The 23,559-nt window shown below is 32.6% G+C and overlaps 2 protein-coding genes across 2 annotated transcripts in view; one reads left to right on the top strand and one right to left on the bottom strand.

The window, feature by feature from the left end:
- Nucleotides 1–122: 122 nt before the first annotated feature.
- Nucleotides 123–2,075, top strand: Smp_157310 (putative lim domain; the record flags this gene model as incomplete). Its single annotated transcript, XM_018796057.1, has 2 exons — nt 123–138; nt 422–2,075. 2 exons carry the CDS (start codon nt 123–125, stop codon nt 1,672–1,674), a joined length of 1,269 nt encoding a protein of 422 aa, XP_018650307.1. The 3' UTR covers nt 1,675–2,075.
- An 8,002-nt stretch (nt 2,076–10,077) lies between these two features.
- The window catches only part of Smp_157300 (tyrosine kinase), a gene marked incomplete at both ends in the record, with an annotated part of 28,833 nt that continues 15,351 nt past the window's right edge, over nt 10,078–23,559 (bottom strand). The window contains 7 exons of the mRNA XM_018796056.1: nt 10,078–10,108; nt 10,773–11,036; nt 16,143–16,213; nt 18,434–18,550; nt 19,871–20,031; nt 21,316–21,423; nt 22,902–23,498. Coding sequence (XP_018650306.1) covers nt 10,078–10,108; nt 10,773–11,036; nt 16,143–16,213; nt 18,434–18,550; nt 19,871–20,031; nt 21,316–21,423; nt 22,902–23,498 — 1,349 coding nt within the window. The remainder of the gene's footprint in view (nt 10,109–10,772; nt 11,037–16,142; nt 16,214–18,433; nt 18,551–19,870; nt 20,032–21,315; nt 21,424–22,901; nt 23,499–23,559) is intronic.

Raw genomic sequence — 23,559 nt, 5'->3', positions numbered from 1 at the left:
TAACTGTTCGCAACCAGTGCCTATACCTACTGCCTATTGTCACGTTTTCCAACAGTTGTCATCAAATGTGTAAAGTTTCACTTCATTTTAATGATGATTGTTTATTTCATAATCACGAGATGATGAAATTTGGAGAAAGTAATTGAATCTAGGAACAAGTATGGTGTAGTACTATTAAGTGAAATTCATTTCAAAGTATATGCAAATAGCCATATCTAAACCAATCACAGAAACTGAAACTGTCACCAATTAAGGCGATTGGTAGCCAAAAATTTGGTCCAAATACAAATGACCTTGTAGAGCAGGATAATAGAAACATAGACACACCCACACTTCATCATCTGAGTTAGGAAATATAATAGGAAGAAAAGCCGGGAATTTTGTCACAATATTGATTATTGTCAACTTTATTAATTTGCAGATTTTGTTAATATAATGTCATTTTTTATACGTCTTTCAAGACCTGATTCTGCTTCACCTTGGGGATTCTGTATTCGAGGAGGAAGAGATTTTGACCAACCACTTACTATATCTTCTGTGAGTCTTGGAAGTCTGGCAGATATCAGTGGCTTACGTACTGGAATGCGTGTTTTATCTATTAGTCGTGATCCTACTAATAAAATGACTCACCAACAAGCTATTCAAGCAATTATACGTTGCTGCAACGATCTGGAAATGGAAGTCTATGATAATGGTTTGAATAATTCTGGTTATTCTACACCGCTTCATCAAATGAACATGTCTATAACACAAACATCACTAAGTATTGAACTTCATAAACCAGTAGATCCACCAAAACCGCAAACAGTTATATCTAAAATTGTTCATATTGGTACTAGTCCAACAATATCTCGCTCTCATTCACCTAATGGAATAATAATAAGATCATACAGTCCCAACTCAACTACAGTACATAATCGTATATTGGCTGAAAAACTAGATATAAATCATACATCACCAATTTACACACCACAAAATAATAAAAGTTTAAAGCCATCTTATACATCATTATATAGTCTGCCTAAATATAGTACAATGAATCAACCACAGCCTAATATCAGAACTAACACAAAACCAGATAATTCTTCACTGAGAGGAGTGCTACGTTCAAAAAATTTTAAAATTAATCCTATATGTCATGTATGTCAACAACAAATACACGGACCATTTATCGATACGAATGATAGGTGCTTTTGTCCAAATCATTTCACATGTGATTATTGTCATCAACCGCTAAGCGAAGATGGTTTTGCTGAACAGAATGGAAAATTATACTGTGAAAAAGATTTTGAACAATATATTGCTTATAAATGCTCCAAGTGTAATTTACCAATTATTGGTAAAATTATCAAAGCAATAAATCGAACATGGCATCCATATTGTTTCGTTTGTTATCACTGTAAAAAACCATTAGATGATATATTTCATGTAGAAGATGATAATCATGTATTATGCGAAGAACATTGGAAACAATTTCATGAGATTGAATGTGCGAAGTGTAAACAGTCCATTTCAGAGATTGACCGTTTTATTCAAGCTTGTGGAAAACAATATCATGCAAGATGTTTTAGTTGTGCTGCATGTCAAAAACCACTTGAAGGTAAACCATTTCATACTAGAGATCAAAAACCTTTTTGTCTCATACATGCTAATGCAGTCGCACTATTTGGTTGAATAAATAATCTCAATAATTTTAAGAAAGTGAATGACGATCACTTGCTCTATCTACTGTTCAGTGTTGGTTTTCTCAGAAGTATTTTAATTGTATTGAAAATTGAACTAAATGGTTGTTTCATCACGCTAGTCAGGCAAATCAACCTATTTTTGTCTATTGTCCTTCGAAATGGTTGAACCTTTTAGTTCTTCTTGAGAAAATTTAGAAAATTAACCCTTACATTTTCGCACAAACATTGATATTTTGATGATTGTCCATTATTTCAATCCAATTACTCAATTTTTATGTGAAATTTATAAATTAAGCTTCAGATTAGCTTACCTCTCATATAGAACCAACCTAATTAGTATTTTTAGTGTGTATTTTGAATATTTTTAGTAAAAGTAAAACAATTCGCCTTAATTTCACTTCATTTTTATAGCATCAGTAAATAAGTAGTATTCAGTTATCGAGGATGTCATTTATTTGAATAAAATTAAACATCTTTTTTTGCCGTTGATTACGAAATTCCAATAAATGTCTGAAATGCAGTCAGATTCAAATGATCTACCTAAACGTTATCTGTGTGATCTACTAGTTTCAAAATAAACAATCAAGTCACTAATCTCTACTAAATTTCAATTCAATCACTAAAACCTATATTGTCATTATATCACGAATACGATTTCATTAACTCGCAACATCCACTGGTTGAGTGCATTCTTTTATTTCAAAGTAACTTTCATCCGTTAGAAAACCAGTGAATATCTAAGAATTCTGGGATTCTCAGTAATATAAGTCTACGAGCTCACGTTAGAAAACATAAACTCTTCGGTTTGAAATCATTATTTTAATCACATGGTACTGACATAAAGATCATGTGTTTGATCCCGTATGGCGTCTTGGATGTTCATTTCTGAAATGTAGACGTGAGACAGTTGTCCAGTGTTCCTAGCCTTTTAAAAACTCTCCGAATGATGTATGTTCGGGATGAAAACTGAATTCATTGTATATAAAACCTCTACGAGCATAGGATACTTTTGTTAGGAGATAAACAGATGTCAGTCATACACGGTTATTATCTCTATAAGCAATGGAAAGTTTCATGAAATACGAATTCTAAATCTAAAACTATAAGTGACAAACTTCACTTTTTCTTGAAGTCTTATCAATTGTCTGAATGTTTAACAGGTTCTGGAAAAGAAAATGACCTTATTCCTGCAGTTGAAGTGCTCTAGATAGATCACAATTCAAAAAGTTACTACAATTTTCACACCTAATTGCATATATCAATCTTGAACGAACAGAAACTGTTTGATTATTTTAAAATTCCGAATCTTTAATAACGCCTCGTTTTGATGATTCAAGTTGCATAAAACAGTTCTTATCAGCTTTTTGCAAACGATAAAATTATGCACTGCAGTACATTTTAAACGCCATCATTTGTTACGATCATTCAAATTATTTGACCTGAAACTTTAGGTGGTTCAGTAGTATTCAAAGCCAAGTACGTGAATTTGTCTCTGGTAATAAGTTATTAATAATAATAATAATAATTCGATTAGTAATGTAAAACAAAGCATTAGTCTGTTGACCATCTAACAACACATTCTGTAGAAGTCAAATACGGTCCGAATTAATAATTAAAGTTCATCAATATCCCTTGTCTCAGTAAGTTATTTTTGAATGTGAAATTTGAAATTTTTAAAATGCCATTAAAATCGTACAACATGAGTACATAAGTTTATTGTGTTCCATACAGTGTACGCCTGAAACACTAATTTCCTAATCGGTTTCCAGACTTCCATAAACCTAACACTCTTGAATCTCAAATAGGCCAGTAATGAATTAAAGTTGTAACAAACTAAACTAACTTCAAAAAGAAATATCCATGACCTTAACAGTTCATTCATTGTCATTCAGGATCTAATTTATAAACACTTCCCATTCCCAAAGAAGTTCAATTATGATGTGAATACCATTTTTGTAAGTTCTTTAATTGAGTCTTTTAGCTAATGAATGTGTGAAGTTTACAAGATAACAGACAAAATATTTACTAAGCAAGTTATCCTATTGATGTTCTCCTGCTTAATACGTTGAATAGATATCAGAACAAGAATTATTTTAGGATTATCATCAAATTTATCGTAACCTATGAGTTTATAGAACAACCATAGTCAACAGTCTTGTGTAGAAAATATCTACAAACAATCAAAGAATAGCATATATAAGCGGACAATATGGTTTTCGATTATATCCTCATCAGGTTTTACTCTAATATACAGTAATGTTTATACGCATATACGAAATTAATAAACCAATCAAGGTAGTTAATGATTCAGTGATAACAGTGGAATAGATTACATAAATTAACATAATAATTAAAGAGTACAAACTAATAGTATGATGACAGGTGTACTGGCTGTGATAAGAATAATAAAGGCTTGTATCCATGTTTCGTAGTGGGAATTAGGTCAATAATTTGAAAAATATAGATGCTGAGATAACATTCATAAAAACTATAAGATTATGTAATAAGAAATGTTCAGATAATTGGACAATGAAGCATATATTTGGGAAAAAAATAGGTGAGAGGATGTGAAAAAAATAAACGAGTAAAGAGTATGGAAAATAATGGTAAATAAAATCATTTATTACGGCCATGGGAGAGATAAATGTGTTATGGATTTTTTATGAATACAAGGGCTTGGATCGTTAGCTCGGATCCCTATAGCTTCTGTTATGTGTAAGAAACGAGATCGAACCCCATAAGGAAAACTAGTAGGAATACGATAAATAACTTTATATGATCTATTTCTGTCTACTACATGACCGCTATTGATCAGATGTGATAGAACAGAGCTGCATATTGTTTTGACGGTATCCTTTCCTTACCACAAAGGGAGGTGCTCACTAACCCGTTGGCTCAATTGTCTGGTTGTGCCCCCAATATAGTTTTCTCCACAGGAGCAGCTGAATTCGTAGATACACATAAATGTGGCAGGACCAAGTAATTTATCCTTTAGTTGAGGAATTACCATACATCGAGTCGAAAACGATAGACCGAGGTTACCTGCATTAAACGTCCTCTTAACTACTCCAGTCAGTCTATCCCGTAGTAAATCGCCAGCTATATCTCCGTCGAATTGCAGCTTCAGGAAGAGAGACTTCTTACTAGCAGTTGATGTTGCTACTTTCCTGTTTGTTACATGCATGTGTTTCTTCAGATAAACTTGTGGATAACTCATTCCAACCAACACATTATGTATAAGCTCTAGTTCCTAGTTTATAGTATCGTTTGAGCATATCTTCCTAGCTCTATTTGCAAGACATCTAACTAGGTTTCTCCAATAATGAATGTGCACAAAGTTCAAGAAATGCGTGTACCGACTTACTGAAGAACTTTTCCTATACACACTTCTACTGATAGAAACACTTTCTTTTCTGTTCAATAAAACGTCAAGAAAATATAGTTTATTATCCAGTTCCTCTTCATATGCAAATTCGATTGCTGAATGTTTATTATTCTTTTCCAATGTTCTGATCGATAATAATGAAAGTATCATCAATGCAACGATAACAGAAGTCAAGCTTATCGATAACCTCTTTGAGACTATTCAAATTGTATAAACTTTCTGCCCATAAATTCAAACATTTTTTCTAGCTCAAAGGTTTGAAAACATAAAGTGATGTGTTTATTAGTATGAAAGAATAAGCAAAAGAGAAAACGGAAACTAGGTCAAACAATAAACGCTTGAATAGACAAAATCAAAATATGTGTAGTTTAACATTTGTACACAAATTACAACATACTAAATAGACTACTGGATATCACGTAGGACGAATGTAAAAGTAAAAACTGATGATTCAAAAAAAACCTTATCGAATTACCTGTTAACTGTTTTTCATAACAATTTATGGAAGAAATTTGTTTTAGTCAAATGTGATTTGAAAATTATATTGTTGCAAAAGATGAAGAATAAATTAAAAACGTGAAAGAGATAACGAATAATTCAAAATAAAAAAACACTAGAGCGATGCATTAACAACCAAACTACAGTTCATGAAAATTAGGTCTTAGGATCATAGAACAATGATAACTTGAACTTATGACTTTTCCACATAGAGCTCAAGTTTGAAAAGATAAATGCACATGTTATTAATAAGTGCTCCTCTAAAACTAAATCGTCCGACTGTATAGATGATTTTAAAGCAATTATGAGGTGGAGCCATGTGACTAAAATTTGCAAGATGTTCTCATATTGAACTGTTGATTGTTTTACATAGATCTTTTAAGAGTCACGCAGGACAGTGTTTGGAGATGTGTTTAGAAAGTCCTTGTTTTGTGAGGCTAATATGAGTGTACAACTTCGGTAAATGATATTGTCGAAAAGAAAATCTTCTTAGCTCAATTGTCTTAATTTTTTTCTAATGGCAACACGGGTTACTTTCGTTAATTAATAAATTATCTATTAAAACACTAAATAATAGGGGATAAATACCTGAATAGGTGAAAAATGGGTAAACTGACTGATAGTTAGAACGAACAATCAATTAGATTGCACTATGGATACTAAACAGAACAACTTCACTTACATAATGAAATCACAATAATTCATTGATTTGTAGCCATCATATAAAATAAAGACAGATCAAATCGGAAATGAACTAAACCTAAGTTGAAGGGGAGGAAAGCTGGACCATAACTTGGTCAGAACTGACTATTAAATCAATTAATTTGTTTCCCTAAATTTCTTACGGATTTATTTGATGCCCAATTTATAAAAGAGGATTCTTTTTCTTCTTTGTATATAAATACAACTAAAACCTTCTATCCTCCTTTTTTTACATCTTTCACCACGATTCTAAACAAATTATTCCTTCATCACCATCACAATCAATAAATGGTATGAAAATTCTAAATACAATTTCTTTTTAGAAATTTTTATTCATCTTGAACAGAAAACTTGTGAAAATGGTTGAAGATATTTAGTACTCTTTTTCTATCCTTTCTTGTAAGCAAACCAAAATCGGTTTTATCATGTTAATTATCCGAGTAATTTTAGCATCCCTGAAATATTTACACAGGATCCCATATTTGGAATGTCTTTCACTTAGTATTGTTTTCACAAAAGTAACAAGTTTTGAAGTTTCAGCTAATTCATATAAAAAATAATATAGATAATCTGTCAAAGCTGTAATCTTTCTAATGAGACAAAGAATTCAATGTTAAACCTATTAAAAGTCTTTTAAGTAAAACAACTGTTAAATATACCTCCAATTCACACGATGCATCGACAGATGCTCAACAATTAATGGTAGTTAATTACAACAAAAAATTTAACTAAGTTGATGCTTTATTCTGAGATTTAATTAACACGTAAATTAATAACTCAAATAACCTTGTCCCATTATTATGATGGATTACTGACCATGAAAATTAAGCTGCATCATGTTAAGATTTTTAAAAAATTAACCATAATAAAAGTGATGAATCTTGTGACTGAACGCTTGAATCGGTTTCCTGACCTATTCTAATAACACCAGACTAACGCTACACGACAACTTCAACATGAGAGAAAAGGCGCGAAATATGGAAGGAACATTTTACTCCAATGTAAGTTTATGTAAAGGAAATTTGGGGTATTTATAGCATTTCAGATGGCCTTGGGCTCCTGGAAAGTTCTGGAACCCTACCAAACATAGTAGCAGGATAGTTAATCATCGAACCAGAAATGTGACGCGTGACTCTTTACTTCTTAGACGTTTACGAGAAACTTCTATTCAATGCTGATCGGATAAAATGTTCCCCAGCATTTTCAGGGACCCTTTAGGTTTTTTTCTAGGAATTTTATGGATTAACCCAACAACAGGTGACCTAGTGTTCTATAGATTGAAGTAAGAAATACAACTAAAAAGCAGATCTTACATTCTCATATCTAAAACGTTTTAGCTTCAAATATCAATTCAGTCCATCCATCAATACCATTTTAAGTAATCTAATTGATATTTTTTTTTACAGAATTATAAATAGTGTGATTTCTATGTGAAATGAAAAATGCTTTGTACATAAATAAACACTCTATCCATACATCCGACATTGAAATGTATTCACAGTCTTCGTATACTGATCTACTTGTAGCTAATAGAATGTAATTAGATAGATCTGAGATGTAAATTTTCTTAAATACATAAAACATTATCATTTTTTCAGTAAATTAATGAAAAAGTCAACTACAAATTATTACTATTTACCAAAAATGACCTTTCTTATTTTGTTGTAGTCATGTGTATATATAGAAATGCAGCAAAATGAATTTATCTTCCTATATCTATCACACATTATAGCAAAAAAATAATCTTCATATATTCACATTATTACATCAACATCGAATGAAATAATTAACACCTTACTTAAATTGAAATGTCATAAATGACCTGAACCAATGATTCTTTCTTCTAAAAACGGAATATCTTTTATAATGTATAAGTTTATGAAATGAATACAACAGTAGTACATTAAAGGAAGATCTATTTCTATACCCATGTGTATACACATAGACGTGTGACTCATATCACATGGATAAATCATGAATATGTAAGAATAAATCAACATACATTAAAATAAAAGATGGTCATATGGAAAACAATTGGCAAACTTTTCAGTTGGTTGTCAATGCTTTAGTAAATATTATCATCACTGTTTACAAGAGAACATTCCCTAAATTACAAGTACAAATACATGACGTTTTCCAAAACTGAACAATGAACAATTAACATTAACAATAAGCAAAGGAAGTAGATCGCAGAATAAATAGTTCATTGACTGAACGTCTGACTCTAGAGGTGTACAATTTGGTTTTAAATTTCAATGACACAAACTATTCATTTCTGTATTGGTTGTTTTAATCTTCCCATTGACGTTTAGAACTACAATTGGTCAGTCTCTTATGGATATATGTGCATCCTGTGCGAATCGCCTCAATATTGCCTTAGGTCACAAGCATTATAAACGAAGATCATGATGGCTAGCAGTGGAATCCAGGATGCAGGTCCCGTCTCAATCGGGACTCGTCAGACGGACGTACGTGTATTAATTGCAGTCCTAAACATCAATGGTAAGATTCAAACAACCTATAGAAAAATGAATAAAACTTCACCTCATTGCACAAACTAATGGCTATCAGGACTGAATAGCTAAGTGGGTAAGGCGATGGCGTTTAAAGTGAATAATACTGGGTTCAAGTCGCGGGAGCGTACATCAACTCTGGGATGCAGCTACATCCGGCTGGCGAGCCCCAAGTTGGACGAAAACGCGTTCTGGATTCCACTGCCAGCTATCACCATCTCTGCTTAGAATCTGGAAAATCGCTTCGCGGTAATAACTGCTCTACTCAATACTATGCTATGAACAGATAACTAATCCACTGTTATTTTTTAGTGCGAATTTTTTTGGACCAGCCTCAAAACTCAACTCTAATCATGTTAACCAGTATAAGTACTAGTTTCGTATATTTTTTTAAGAACATTAAGGAAGGTGAATTTATGTTATATTATATCTAATGAGGACCATTTCAAGAACATATTGTGTACTTTACAATAAGTCAATTAAATAAAATGTTCCCAATAATTTTTTTCGAATATACCCAGTACAGTACAACGTCATTACAACAAAATAAATGCTAAGTAAATCGATCGCAAAATATTTTCAAGGAAGTTCATGTTGGTAAATTATTAACTAACCGTTATGATGGTAAAAGCTTAAGATCTAAGAATTTAGTTCACTCGGATTAACTGACAAGAGATGATCAAGTAACTAATGTTCATGATAACCAGTTCAACGATACAGAAGACCTAATAATAAACTATTGAAGATATATGAAGACTAATGATGAATGAAGTACTAGAGGTTGTACTAATGACGGACTATGAAGATTAAGAAGCCACAACTTTGAGAGGTTACATATCATCAGTTTTACTTATGTGAGATAAAAAGAGGTGTTGGTAGAGGCAGGCGAATTCAAACAAAGCAATTCATATTCTAAGATGGGCAGATAATGTTTACGTCAATTCCTTAATGCTGATATACTGCGCTAGAGCTGAATATTGAACTGGACTAAAGAAATTTAGGAAGCTATTTGTAAAACATCATCATTTGGAGTAATAAATACACAAAGATGCAACTAAAGATTTGTCTACAATTCTGTAGGCACAAAACATTTTTACAATCTATTGCATGGAAGCTGGATCCTTAATGAAATCAAACACCTGGTACGAAGCACATTCTAGGTATGAGGGCCAATGATGATATCTGGTTGCCTAAGCCAATGCAGTTGTAACGGGGTTCGAATCACAGACTTGGTGGTGGAAAGTTGAACACCTTGACCACAAAGCCACTGTTCTATTCAAGAAGGCTTAATATGTTATGTTGGTGAACTAACGTAAGTCATAGATCTAAAAATTACAATGATAAGAAAAATGAGATGATAGAACATGTAAGGTGCTGGAAAATCAGATCAATCTTAAAAGTGCACTTATACTTTTTTCCCTAACATACTTAATAAACTTAATTCTAATGTTAACTTTATCAAACAACACAGATTGTCTGTTCGATCAATCTGACAAAGAATTTCTACGTAAAGTGCTATTAAGTGTGGGGAAAAAAGGTAGTTTGAGGGAAATGACTTTTATTTAGTGATCAAAAACACTGATAATGATAAACACAGAAATGATGACATTTAAAAAAACATAACTGTAACAAATAATCATAATTGTATACATATATGATATTTTTCTTCTATATTTCATGCTTCTTCACTTCCAACCCTACAGTGTATTTTATAACTATTAGGCTTTCATTTCACAATAAACTGAAGCAAATAATGAACCATGTAGTGTTTTATTGGTTGTGAACGCTGTTGACAAAATAGGATGATGAATATATTCATCACTCTGTTGATCATCGTTAAACAAATTAAAACTATCATACTCATTAATAGTACTACTAATGCCCATATCTAACTCTTTATAATTATTATCATTAATATTTGTTAGTAAATCACTGTTACAATAATTATTATTATTATCATCATCACCATGATATGTTGATGTTCCTGACGTTGTTTCACTAGTTTCAGTACGACCATCATGTACATTGATTTGTAATTCTAATAAATTCACTAATTCTGAAAATGACAATCGTTTTTTGGGATCTATTTGCCAACAATTACACATAATTTGATAAATTGTATTTGATGCTAATAATGGCTTTTCATTACGTACGCCCGATTGAATTGATTGTATAATTTCTGTCATATTAATATTTGGATATGGTGATGAACCAAGTGTGAATATCTCCCATAATAGTATACCAAATGACCAGCTAATAAAGGGAAAATAAAAAAAACCAATTTTTTGCCCAAGTTTTAAAAGTAAACAAATTTTGTGTTTCACAAATTGCGAAACAAAGGACAAAAAAGAACACCATTTAATTTGAACAGCTATTCAGTGACCTATGAAAATTGTATCTTCCATAGTTCATCAAATAACTTCTTATTATGGTTATGTTCATCGTTAATGTTCTATATTTAAGCATGGTATATTGGTAGAATAAAAATATATTCTACTAGCTAGTTATTTCTTCTTTTGATAACAGTTTATTCGAATGAAATTTGGAATAGGTCTCATGAATAGTTTTACTAGTCAATGATATAGTATCATTCGTCATCATTGGAATTCGAAATCACCTTTCTTTATAACAAATATCTTTCCATAATGGAAATATATTAAAAGGTGAATTACCCTTGCTATTCCGACTTGCTTATGACTGATGACCTATCTTATTAAAATATCGCAATAATGAACAATGGTTAAATCGAGGTAGCTACAATATGAGCGATTTATGATTACTTCACTAAAATACTTTAAGGGATAGTAAAGTACAATTAATTATTGACTGGAAATGTCAATCATATAGAAATCGTAATATGATTTCAACACAAGTTACAGAAAAATCCTAACTTATTTGGTAAAGTTTGTTGAAACAACTTGATCAACTTCTTCTTAGCTTTAAATGACTTCTGTTTACTGGTGGATCATTGAATACTTTTCAACATCATATTTGTCTAGTTCTTAATGTTGATCAAATTCTGTTGACTAAATTTCAATGTGACCACTAGTCTACTTAAGTCGATATAGAGTACGCTCTATTTGGATTTCAGTTTGTTAAAGGTATTCAGTCAGAAAGAAAGTAATCTATCTAGGTTCGGTGTTATTTTACACTTATCAATAAGATTTATCTAAGACCACCACAAAAAATACGCAACAATTTTCTATCTGATCCATTTACTACACTATCAACTTCAAAGACACTGTTATCGTCATTCATTTATGTCAATTTTAATCATAATCCCATCGAAAATGTACACAATAACGAAGTTTTTTTGATGGAACAAATTATTTAGAAAAGTCAAAATTACAACTATCAACACATCATAAGCTTTTTAGGAATGAAATTCTTAACCCTGTTTATATATAATACATTCTGTGAATGACAGATCAATAGCTAATAGGATTCATATAGTATTTAACTATAATTATATGTCAGTTGTTAATGTAACAGGAAAGAAAAAGAAAACCAAATCTGAATACAAAAAAGAACTAGGATAGAAGGTAAACAATATTTAGTGGCTTTCTTTTTCTTAAAGACAATACAATACAGTCGACCAACTAGGATTGACTTTGAAGGGTATTCATTCAAGTTTTCAATTATTGATTTCCTTTTATTTTTATCTTGTGAAATGAAATTCTATTGCACAATTTTAGACTTATCGATAACAGACAGATAAATAGGGAGGTATAAATATAGAGAAAAAAAAGAGTACATTATGACATTAAATGTACCGATTCAACTTATAAAATTACACATTTAGGCACACGTAGAAGAAATGAACAAAAGAGAGGAATTAAATGGTAAAAATGATGGTGGTCAATAAAACGATTTCAATCTCAGTAGAAAGAAGTTTGTAAATATATAGTGCATGTAATAAAATAATGCAGAAATACTTTTAATTCATTCTCATCAATTGTACAGATATATCATTTTCATAAAACTCCGCCTGTAGCTCCTCCGGGGGCTACTGCCAATCCCAAGCCCAGGCAAAGGAAGAGGGTTGGGCATGGCGGTAGCGACCCCATCCCGTAGAAAACCAACTCGCTAAAAAAACGTTAACCATAAAAAATTATTCAATCATTTTCATAAGCAAACTTATAATTGTCCACTTGGATCGAGTTAATTAGCAAAGTTGATGTGTATCATATGATGTATCGTTGAATCATGATGATCTATTTGATGACCCTATTATGCCAAACAAAATAGTGAATTTGTGACATATATTTTAACCAAATATCAGTTTATATATTCTCAAGAATTTTCACTTCCAGTCCACTTTCCATATCAAATATACATGAAGACTGTGCATTGACAATTGAACGTCTCGAGTGTTCACAAATCGACTAAAGTTTATCATAGGTTTCATTACCTACTGTTGAGTTCTAGACTATGTAGAAACAATTACTCAATGTTCTCTGTATATCCATAGTAGTTCTCCAACTGATGTCAGTTAGTGACAAAAAAACCTCCAAAAACTATAAGATTCTCTACAAAATTTCTAACTAAATAATATATATTCATATAACTGTTTGCGAATGATTTCTAAGTGTAATTGTCAAAGTTATGGTGTAAAGATGTAAAATACAAGTTCAAACAAGTCGGAGTTATCAGGTACTTTGTATGAGGATCGCAAACTGATTAGGATTGAAAAATATAGACTACTGGATTCTCAAAATATTGCATTAAGCACAAAACTTAAATGTCCTGGAATTTAATCCGTATGGCATTACTAGTGTGTACTGTCAAAGAGTTTCCAAATAAGACAAAAAAGACCTTTTGGATCCTGGGACCTCAAATACCTTGGTACGGTCGGGGGTAGGGAGGGTTAGCTCTCCCTCTCGAAATGCTCTCACATAGTCACGCGTACACAGCCACTGACAGGGAATTCCTAATCAATGCCTTCTACCCCGACTGTTGCTGCTACCTTGACGTAGTGGTCGGGCTTGCCTATCATAATGAACCAATCGAGCTATACTGGCTGGAACAATCGTTCCTCAAGGCCCCACTATATCAGACAGGTCGTTTGAAGAGCAGTAAGAATATAAGCAGCAAACCCAAGGTCCGAGAATGAAGTCGTACTTCTGACTGTACAGAAGTGTGACGACAGTAAGGTGTTTCCTTCAGATAACCAGCATAACAGCGATGCTGCCTTCCCACAAGGAAGGGTGGGGTTAGAAGAGGTCGACCCTAAAAATGCACATCTCGCCTTATCCCACATATGTCCGTCTCCGACGGTAAGGTCTCAACAATTATGGAGCTAACACGAAAACTACTCATAAAAAGGCTGTGGGTGACCAGCCTCAAACCAGCTGTCCCTTGGGCGCTGCGGTCACACTCTAAGGTCACTAAGACCATCTCTAACCCGATTTCCTTTTCAGGTACTTTGTCCTACTAAATCTAGATACTACGTTTTGGTTTAAGACATTTTTATATAGATGTATAGGGACTCATACATACATATACTTGGCATTCATTTCACTAGTTAATTAGTTCATGCGTCCTGTCTAACTACTCACTTCGCCTTGGTCCAAGTAAACCTTGTGTAAGACTATTTAATGTCGTGACTTATTTACTATTATACAGTAGGCAAACCTAATAGCCAAGTTATTTAAGTATATTAGTCATATGGATATTAATCTGAAGAGTTTAATAATAATAATCGAGAACGCCACTACTAAATATGCAATTCTTTACAAAATGTCGAATTTCTCAGTACCACATTGAGTGTAATAGCTCAAACAACAGTATTTATGATGGGAAATCTTCACTTTCCATTAGCCTTAACGAGTATCAAGTCACATAAGATAGCGTTAAGCTATTCGTAAAGTACTGAATTAGTTTATTTAGTTGTACTCAACTGTAAATCTCGTTATATTTCAACCTTACAAAACGTATCATTCACATAAACCAAATTTTTATTCAAGTAACTTAAAGCCATTGTATTTTTAATGCTACTTAGTCTTTTTTAATAACCAAAAACCTAATAAATAATTGGTCTTAATTAAACCGTTTGTCAAGAGAATTTAACTGGTCTGTAGTAACATTACTGAGTTGTAGAAGCTGAAGTGAATAGATAAGTATGTGACATTCATACTGTTTTATATGATTATATTACTAATGAGTAACTGCTATTTTTCTCAATATTTTTCCAGGTCTCTTGTTCTTTATGGGTCGATATTCGCTTGACTATGTCGAACCAGATTTACCTGATATTCAATGCTTTTTTTATTTTTGACTCGAATGCCACGTACGTTTATTTTCCATACAGCCAAGATATATTTATTACTTCGTTTGACATTGGGTATGTATTCGTCATAAATGACATTGAAAGGAATCAAAGATATGACGAAATACAGAACTTGAATAATTATAGTTCGACGAATTGATTCATATACTTCTAAGGATGCTTTCGTCAGACAAATAATACTGTTGATTGACCTCATATTTATACACTCAGCTTTTAATCTATCAGTTCTTGACCCACTTTTGTTAATAAAACAGCATATTAGTTAGCTTGAGATAAAGTAATTCAGCTTTCTAGATCTAACTGCATGAATTTGTTTTGCAAACATTTATTTTGTATTATGACTAAAATTAAACCATAATGACTAAGAGGCAAAGTTTTTAATAAAACCGGGCATGAAACATCCAGAACTCATATAGTTGAGAGGTACTTCTTCAAATCTATCAGTCGATTATTAACGGTTATCGATTGCTTTTTCCTATTAGATGCAAATTTATTGTTTGTGTGTATGTGTTATCTATGATGTTGAGGTGAATTTTGTATATTTCAAATTCATATCAACAAAGTATTAAATGGATTAAAAACATCAAAATTAAAAACCATCTCTACTAAGTTCTTCTAACAACTATTTGATTAAAGAATAAACGTCAGCCTACAAGTTTAACTTCACATGAGGGAGTACAAGTTTACTCAAGATCGTAGAACTGCTATTCTAGTGGGTATACAGGATGTCCTACCTCTACTGATTCCTTTCAAAAATTTAATATCAAGGTAAACCCATCACAATTAGTCTATTTAGTTGTTTAGTGGAAATAGGTTGTACCATATAGTTGTTCGACTTCACATATAAGTACTTGAACTCATTAACAGAATACAACACTTTGATTCATAACTGTTTGTGTCAAAGTTAATGGTATCATTAAGTCACTTATCCATACACATTACTAATTAGTTGATCCAATAATTATGTTTGCTATAATGCATTGTTTCTACTAACAAATTCATCAAGTAAATGAATACCAACATAAATATAGAAATAAGTTAATTTTGGAAGTTTTTATTTGCTGACTTACACGTCTGATTTAATTGTATATATTTTGTCACTTAGAGATTCTGGAGCTAACCACTTTAACGGAACACGACCCTGTTAAAAGTAAATCGTAAACAGAAAATGTGATAAATTGTGAAACAATAACAAATTAATTTCCTTTCTACATTATAAGCTATTATATTCTGCAGCCCAATTCAGTTTTTAATGCATACTCTCAAATTTCTTACTAACTCAACTACCCAGAAGGAGTAGACTGGAATTGCCTAAATTGCTGTTCTTATTGCTAAAGCTGAATAATAATGTTAACAACTTTTTCGTATTTATATAACGTGACACTAACGCGTATAGAAACATGCATGCAATCATCTTAACCAGGCGAACAGTAAACTTTCTAAACTCTCTCCTCTCTCATTATATGGAAAGCATTTCCTTGTATTCTCCTATTCCACTTGATATAAGCAGCATATCCTCGACACAATTACAAATTTAATTTTCTTAATAAAAAAACATTTCCATTGAAACTATCTAGCACAAAACTTTGACCACGTAAAAACAATGTAGCACTTTTCAAATTGCATATAGTCAGTTAACTTTGATGACAACTTGGTTGCAACATGCAAAACAGATAACGAGTGAATGAAAAAATACTTTAAAACTGTTTTAACAAGTAGTATGACCGACTTGAGTAAATTAGTTTAGACGGCGTTTATTCCAAGTAATTGAGAAAATACTTTCATCAGTATAGGGAGGGGCTTTATCAAGGTTGTTGATTTTTCCTAGTTTTATCGGAGACTGATTTAAGTTGAACAACCACTGAAGACCAGGAGAAAAAAGAGCTGTCCAGGGCTTTTTGAGACCAGTTCATGATGTAAGCTACAAAAATTTAGATTATATGGTGAGAACAGTCGAAGAACCATTGACAACAAATGAGTACTGGATATTTAATTTGGTCTTGTTAGAAATGTTTAGTAGCCCACACGGAATAATTGGAATAATACAGTCTTCATCAGAAAATAAGGAATTATTTTGTGAAGTCATCAACTCACTATCCATACAATGTAAGTAGGTGAGGTCTTTCTGACTGGTATATATGAATCAATTGTTAAATATTATGGGTGGTATAGGCTAATATCGAATTCGATAAGGTTAATCCATTCACCATATTTTTTATAATAAATCTAGCTTACTAGTTAAGCACAAATTCACTATTATAATCGGCCTTGAGTCAGGCTCTTCGTATGAAGAATTGTAATACTACTTGGTTGTTCAACCCAAAGTAGATTACGATATTCGAATCTCCAACTTGAAAGTAAATGAACTGAGAATTAACTTCAAAATGTTATCTGTCACTTAAGCAAAACCACCACCTACCTCGAAGTTCTATGATGGCTTAAGTAAGAGTAAACCAGAATATAGCATCAGTCCATAAAGTCAATAACCATTGGTTTGAGCCTTCGTAGTAGATCAAGACTACCTGGTTTAGGTCTGAACAACGATTGTATTCATTGTCTGGATACTTAAGAATGACACACCTTCACTTCGTATCTTTCTCTAGATTTCGATTTGTAATATCTATTCATGTAAGCTTTTCTATTCCTTCTCCTTTGAGTTATATTCTTAATATTTGGTGCTTTTAACTATCAGTATAATTATTCTTGTTTAGACTATTCGGATATTTGTCTTGTTAATTTAATTTCAGTTTTGATAATTTCTTATTTTCGATTTGTGCTGGTTCACATTCACGGTAGGTCATATATTATTCTTGTCTGGTTAAATTTATAATGAAATTGTAGATAACCGACATCTTAGATATATAAAAGAGTAGAATTTTAATTTAAATTCAAGTTTTGGTTATACTCCAACTATAAATAATATTTTAAATCACTGAACCAAAATATTTGTTATCATTATGATTTTGGTTAAGAGTAATGATGAAACTAAATTATAATCATCAGTATAGGGTTGTGGAGATTGTTGAGTTTTAGTTGTAACCAATGGAGTTTAACCGTATCGGGTGTAAGGCAGTTATCCCCCAAAGACAATGGAAGATGGTCGCGCTATAGCATGGATTGGTTAAAGTTAGATAATAACACCATTGGATGCCGGGTCAGTGGTTTGGAGGTTAGGCGTTCGTGCGCGAGGCAGAAAGTCCTGGGTTCGAGTAACAAGTGCGAGACCGTGGATGTGCACTGTTGAAGAGTTCCGCACTAGTACGAAACGGCAGTCCAATGCCTCCAGGCCCTCAATGCTGGGATAACACTAATCGGTTCATGATATCAATTAATTTATAATCATTGGTTGGTGGATACTCACATTTTTCATTTTACGATAATAATTTTCAGCAAATCTTGTAAGTCCAAAATCAGCAATTTTTAATTTATAGTGTTTACCAACCAAAATATTACGAGCAGCTAAATCACGATGAATAAGCTGTTTTTAGATTAAAAAACAAAAACAAACAAACAATGATTAATATAATGAAATCAAAATGTTAGGTGGTTGAAAGAAGCCGACAAAAAGTCTGACTGGCCTAGGTTCTCGTGCTATTGGGCACTCATCAGCAAGGTACGCTTATAATCATTAGGGAACTGGTGTCGCCTGGCCGATTTGATCCCATCATCCAGCTTTACAATCCACTAGATAACACTAGTTAGCTCCTTGAAGATTGCTGGTACACCTTTCTGATGAGTCCACAATCGCATGAAACATAGATCAAGCAGGGTTTCTTATCAACGACCTCCAAATAACTAAAATCCTAACATACATGCAATGTCGAGTCACCTAAACTGGTGACCGCACTGCAACTTGATCGATAGAGTCCAATCAGGACTGAAAAGGACTAGACAAATGTGATATTGATGACCACTCAGTGGTCGATTGTAACAACCAAATTGAATCTAAATGTAAACAGCATACGTTTGTGGTGTCTAGTACTATGTCAAGTCCACATGGGTACTTTAGCTTCTGGACAGGCCAATTTATTAATTCTTGAGTCATATTTTGACCTTGTCAATCATTCGCTTATAGCCTAGACCGTTTTTATATGAGCGTACGTATTTGTATCCCTTATGCTATTCATCACATATCGTGAACCTATTTTTGTCTGGCTATAAATACTGAGTCACGAATTATCAAGTGGAGTTGACACGCTTGTCTTCCTCCGGTATGTTTCTCTTTTCCACCTCTTATTCTTAATGTCTGTATGATTGAACGAGTTCCTGAAATAAGTTTATCCAACTAAATTCATATTAGGGTGCTTATTACCTCTATCACACAAACGGGGTTAGCCTAAGTGTAATATACGGAGTTAAATGGAAGATATGTATTGATGGCATATTCATACGTCCTTTTAAATTGAAGTCAGGTCAATGGGCGACTAAAAGTTTAGAGTTGGATAAACAGTTTCATTACTCACATAGAACACATAACTACAAATGAAATATACTACCAGATACTCTATGAGGCATTGAATTATGAGGCTATAACATAACTCACTGGTTGATACAAAAATATTTGTTTACCAGGAGCCAATCTAGAAAAGCGAATACTAGGAAAAAATATTGCCTTAGAAATAAAAAATTAACTGTTGCAAAATAAATATCGGAGACTTCTAGAGCTTTCCTTAGTACAAAAGCTGTGATACTGATAAACTAATAAGCGTGCTTAAACAGGAAACTGCCTTGATTTAAATTTTAAACCATATATTAATATGAACCACAGAATCTTTCTCTTAGCCCAAATTATACTTACACACTTTGACTCCAGATATTTCATACCATCAGCAACCTGATATCCAAAATTTAAGAGTTTCAAAGACAAGTTGTCACAATTCAGCCAAATTTTCCGATGACGACGCAGATACTCTTTGAGATTCCCGTAAGGAGCATATTCCATTATTAAAAGTGGTGAGCCTAGAATATATAAAATAATTGGTACTTACCAGCTGTACGAAAAAGTACAAAACCTGTAAAATATATATCTAAACTTATAAAAAGTCATCAAAACAACCAGAACCTTGGTAGTCTAACAAATCTTGAAAAAAAGAGACATCGGCCTTGAAGAGACTGATATCATACAACAACCTGAACGTCTTGCTCAATAAAAACTTTATTGTAAGTGCTTCCAGATCATAGATAACAGATACAACTGACTTGAAGATATTCCAGACTAATTATTTTTCGTTTCTCCGTAATTTTCGGTTCTATGGCTTGATTTAATTAGGTAAAGTGGTAAAACCTGTAATATTAGTACATATCACCTGTACAAACTCTGGGATGATCCGTTCCAAAGTAGTGGTTGCTTCCCATGCTAGTTACGCAGTAATTTCCTAATAGGATTTAGGTGTGATTTATTCGTGTTACCTTAGGTTGTGATAGTCAAAACTGTTAAATTTGTTGCCGGTTCCTGATGTCTTACCGACAATAATAGCATCATGTATTCGGTATGTTGTGAACTCGCTGAGATATGGTAGGATTTGTTGTAACTGTAAATTTGACAGCTTTACTAAGATGAATACTGAACCAAAAGATCTGACTAAATGTGAGCTTAGTAAGAGGGATACGATTTGTGGGTGAGGCGGAAAAGCAGCTTTTACTAAACAGATTACTTTTTGAATATGTTTGGAAAGCACATGAATACTAAAGCAGCCACATTTTCTTACACTAATCAATTTGCTCTGTATGCCGTGCTTTACTGGATTATGCATATAGGCCATGAATAGCACTTCTTAGTGTGTCACATATATAGAGGCTCGACAATATCAGATAGTCATTTTCGGGAGGACAACAATGAGTCAACAAAGGCTAATCAATTTGCTGAAAAGTAGGATTTTATCACGTGCAGTTCGATGTTAGTATTCTTTTTGTGAGAACATCAGAGCTCTACGTTCATATTTTGTTATGTCGCCGATTTTCGCATAATCCAGCTACTAGAAAACACCAATATAGCCCATGTCTTGATGCGACTGCAAAAGTCGAATATACTGGAGAGCATTAACATCACTAATTAGTTTAAACGTAATGAACATTCTAACTATCCTACTATTTTAATTCAGTCCACATACATGTTGATGAATTTTATAACCGATTAGAATAACGTTATCATCCAATCGGAAGATCAAAGAAATGACAGAAACATTCAGTAATACAAAAAAGTAATATTGATATTATGAAGAGGGTATCAGAATATAGGCTAACCATTTTCCGTACACACTCCATAAAATTCAATGATATGCTTATGACGCAATTGTTTCATAATGTTCACTTCCATCAGGAATTCAGACACATCTCCTTCTGTGAAATCATCTATGTATAATAAAAAAATTGCAAAGCATTTAACTAGATATCTTATTTTAAGAGGATAATTGTAGAAATTGAAAGTGATTTACTGAGATTACATATTTCATGGTAATTTTACTCAATCTTAATAGGAAGACAGTGCCGTACATCAGAAACTCTTTCAATACCTCTGAACTTGGAATCTTTAGTATAAAACTTTACAATCTGTTATTTCTAACCTTGTTAAAGTATTAATGACAAGTCTAGACATAAATTTAAATGTGGTGGTACATTGGTTCCATTTTGTTAGGAACTCAAGACAAAACGAATCCATAATGAACGAAATATTACAAAAGCGAAAACGGTCATAAATGGTGTTGTCTCTTGGTCTGTTTATTATCACGTGATAAAATCGCCAATTAAAATACCGAGGCTTTTTGACGTTGGCACTATCCCAAACTAATGATGCGTTAGCCAGTATGAGCGGCCTGGCGTTAACTCTGAGTCCTTATTGTGGTCCTTCTCTCCTAGTCCTGCCTGTTCGAGTTCAGAACACAAACCTCAGCTCCCACTGTATGGTATGAGTCATGCATTTGAGACATACGCAGTTTATATACAAACACATCAGACCTCAACACGTCATAAAATAAAAAGTAACAGTCATACAAGATCAAGTCAAAAGTGGCTATGATTGTGAGACAGGTAGCCTGCTTGAATATCTAGGCTACCTGTCCCTGCCATTTAGATGTTTCAACAATTTATCTGTTTTTTGTTTGTTTTAACACATCATAATGTCCATTATTCGCATAATCTATTCAGGTCCGTTTGTTAAAAGTTTACGACCTTTCGCTGTGCAATTTACAAAACAGTACAATCAGAGATGTCATGGTTGTCGGCAATCTGAATTGAAAAGAATGAACATTATTCAAATATCGATCCCTGAAACTACTTACATCTAACTGGCAATCACTCGATAATTATCGACAGGATCGATTAAGAAATAAGAAAAGGAAACTTGTTGAGATACTTTGTGCTGAGAATTCTATATTGTACCAAAAATATAATATTCAATAAAGCCATTAATAATAATAATTAATAGATTGGGAATAAGTTAAGAGTAGTAAATCGTATAATAGTTGATAGGTCAAATGGAAGCTTATAGTAAAAGGAAGATGATATAACACGATATAACAGTCATGAGTGCACCTATCATTAGTATCAAGTGGCGAACCAATGTACACTATTTTGCAATAGTAACTCTAACCGACATCCTTCTGTTAAACAAATCCCCTACGAACATAACAATTAGTTAGCCATGTAATAATTTTCATTTATCTGAGTCCGTAATTAAAAGACATATTAATCAGACCATGTGATACTTCCTTTGTTGATAGAATGACTTTTCAATGGTTTATATCACGGTCGTAGCCCAGATTCGATTTCAACATCAATGGTAAAGAAAAAAACACGGAAACATTTTTAACAAAATAAGAATAAACACAAACCTTTTAAAGTTTTAACAGCAACATCAATTTTCTCATTAGTGTTGATACAATTTGGTAGATTTTCTGCAACACCTCTATAAACAATACCAAAAGCACCTGAACCTAATCGACATGTTAATTGAAGATTTTTACGTGAGAACTCATAATCTTCATCTTTTTTAAGTTGATAATTCGATAAAAATAGTTTATCTAGTTCTTTTAAACGTTGTAAATCTTCTTCATGTGTGAATCTGTTGTAAAGCTGTTGACTCTCTGAAGATACATAACGATTAGTAGTATATCGTTCTTTAATTTTATTTATAAATTTCGGTGGACGACGAGTGACAATAGTGTTTATATTAATCACAGGTTTATGAATTGGGTCTAACATTAAACTTGTGGTATTTTCAAATGAATTATTATCCGAATGATTGTTATTTGATATTTGTGCACCAGTTGTAGCTAACTGATAGTACTCTATAGAACGTCCAATACTTATCAACTTGTATGTAATAATTTCGGATTTTCGTCTCCATAACCAAACCAGTTGAAGAATCACTAAGATAAAGACGAACAACAGGAAATACGGGAGTAATTGAACAATCCAGGAGATTAATGCTACGGGGGGAAGGAGTAAAATGAATATAGAAATATAAATGGATTAAGTTAATTGAAAACT

Source organism: Schistosoma mansoni, chromosome 2, assembly GCF_000237925.1.
Source record: "Schistosoma mansoni strain Puerto Rico chromosome 2, complete genome".
Taxonomy (NCBI): domain Eukaryota; kingdom Metazoa; phylum Platyhelminthes; class Trematoda; order Strigeidida; family Schistosomatidae; genus Schistosoma; species Schistosoma mansoni.
This window is presented reverse-complemented; position numbering and strand designations above follow the sequence as displayed.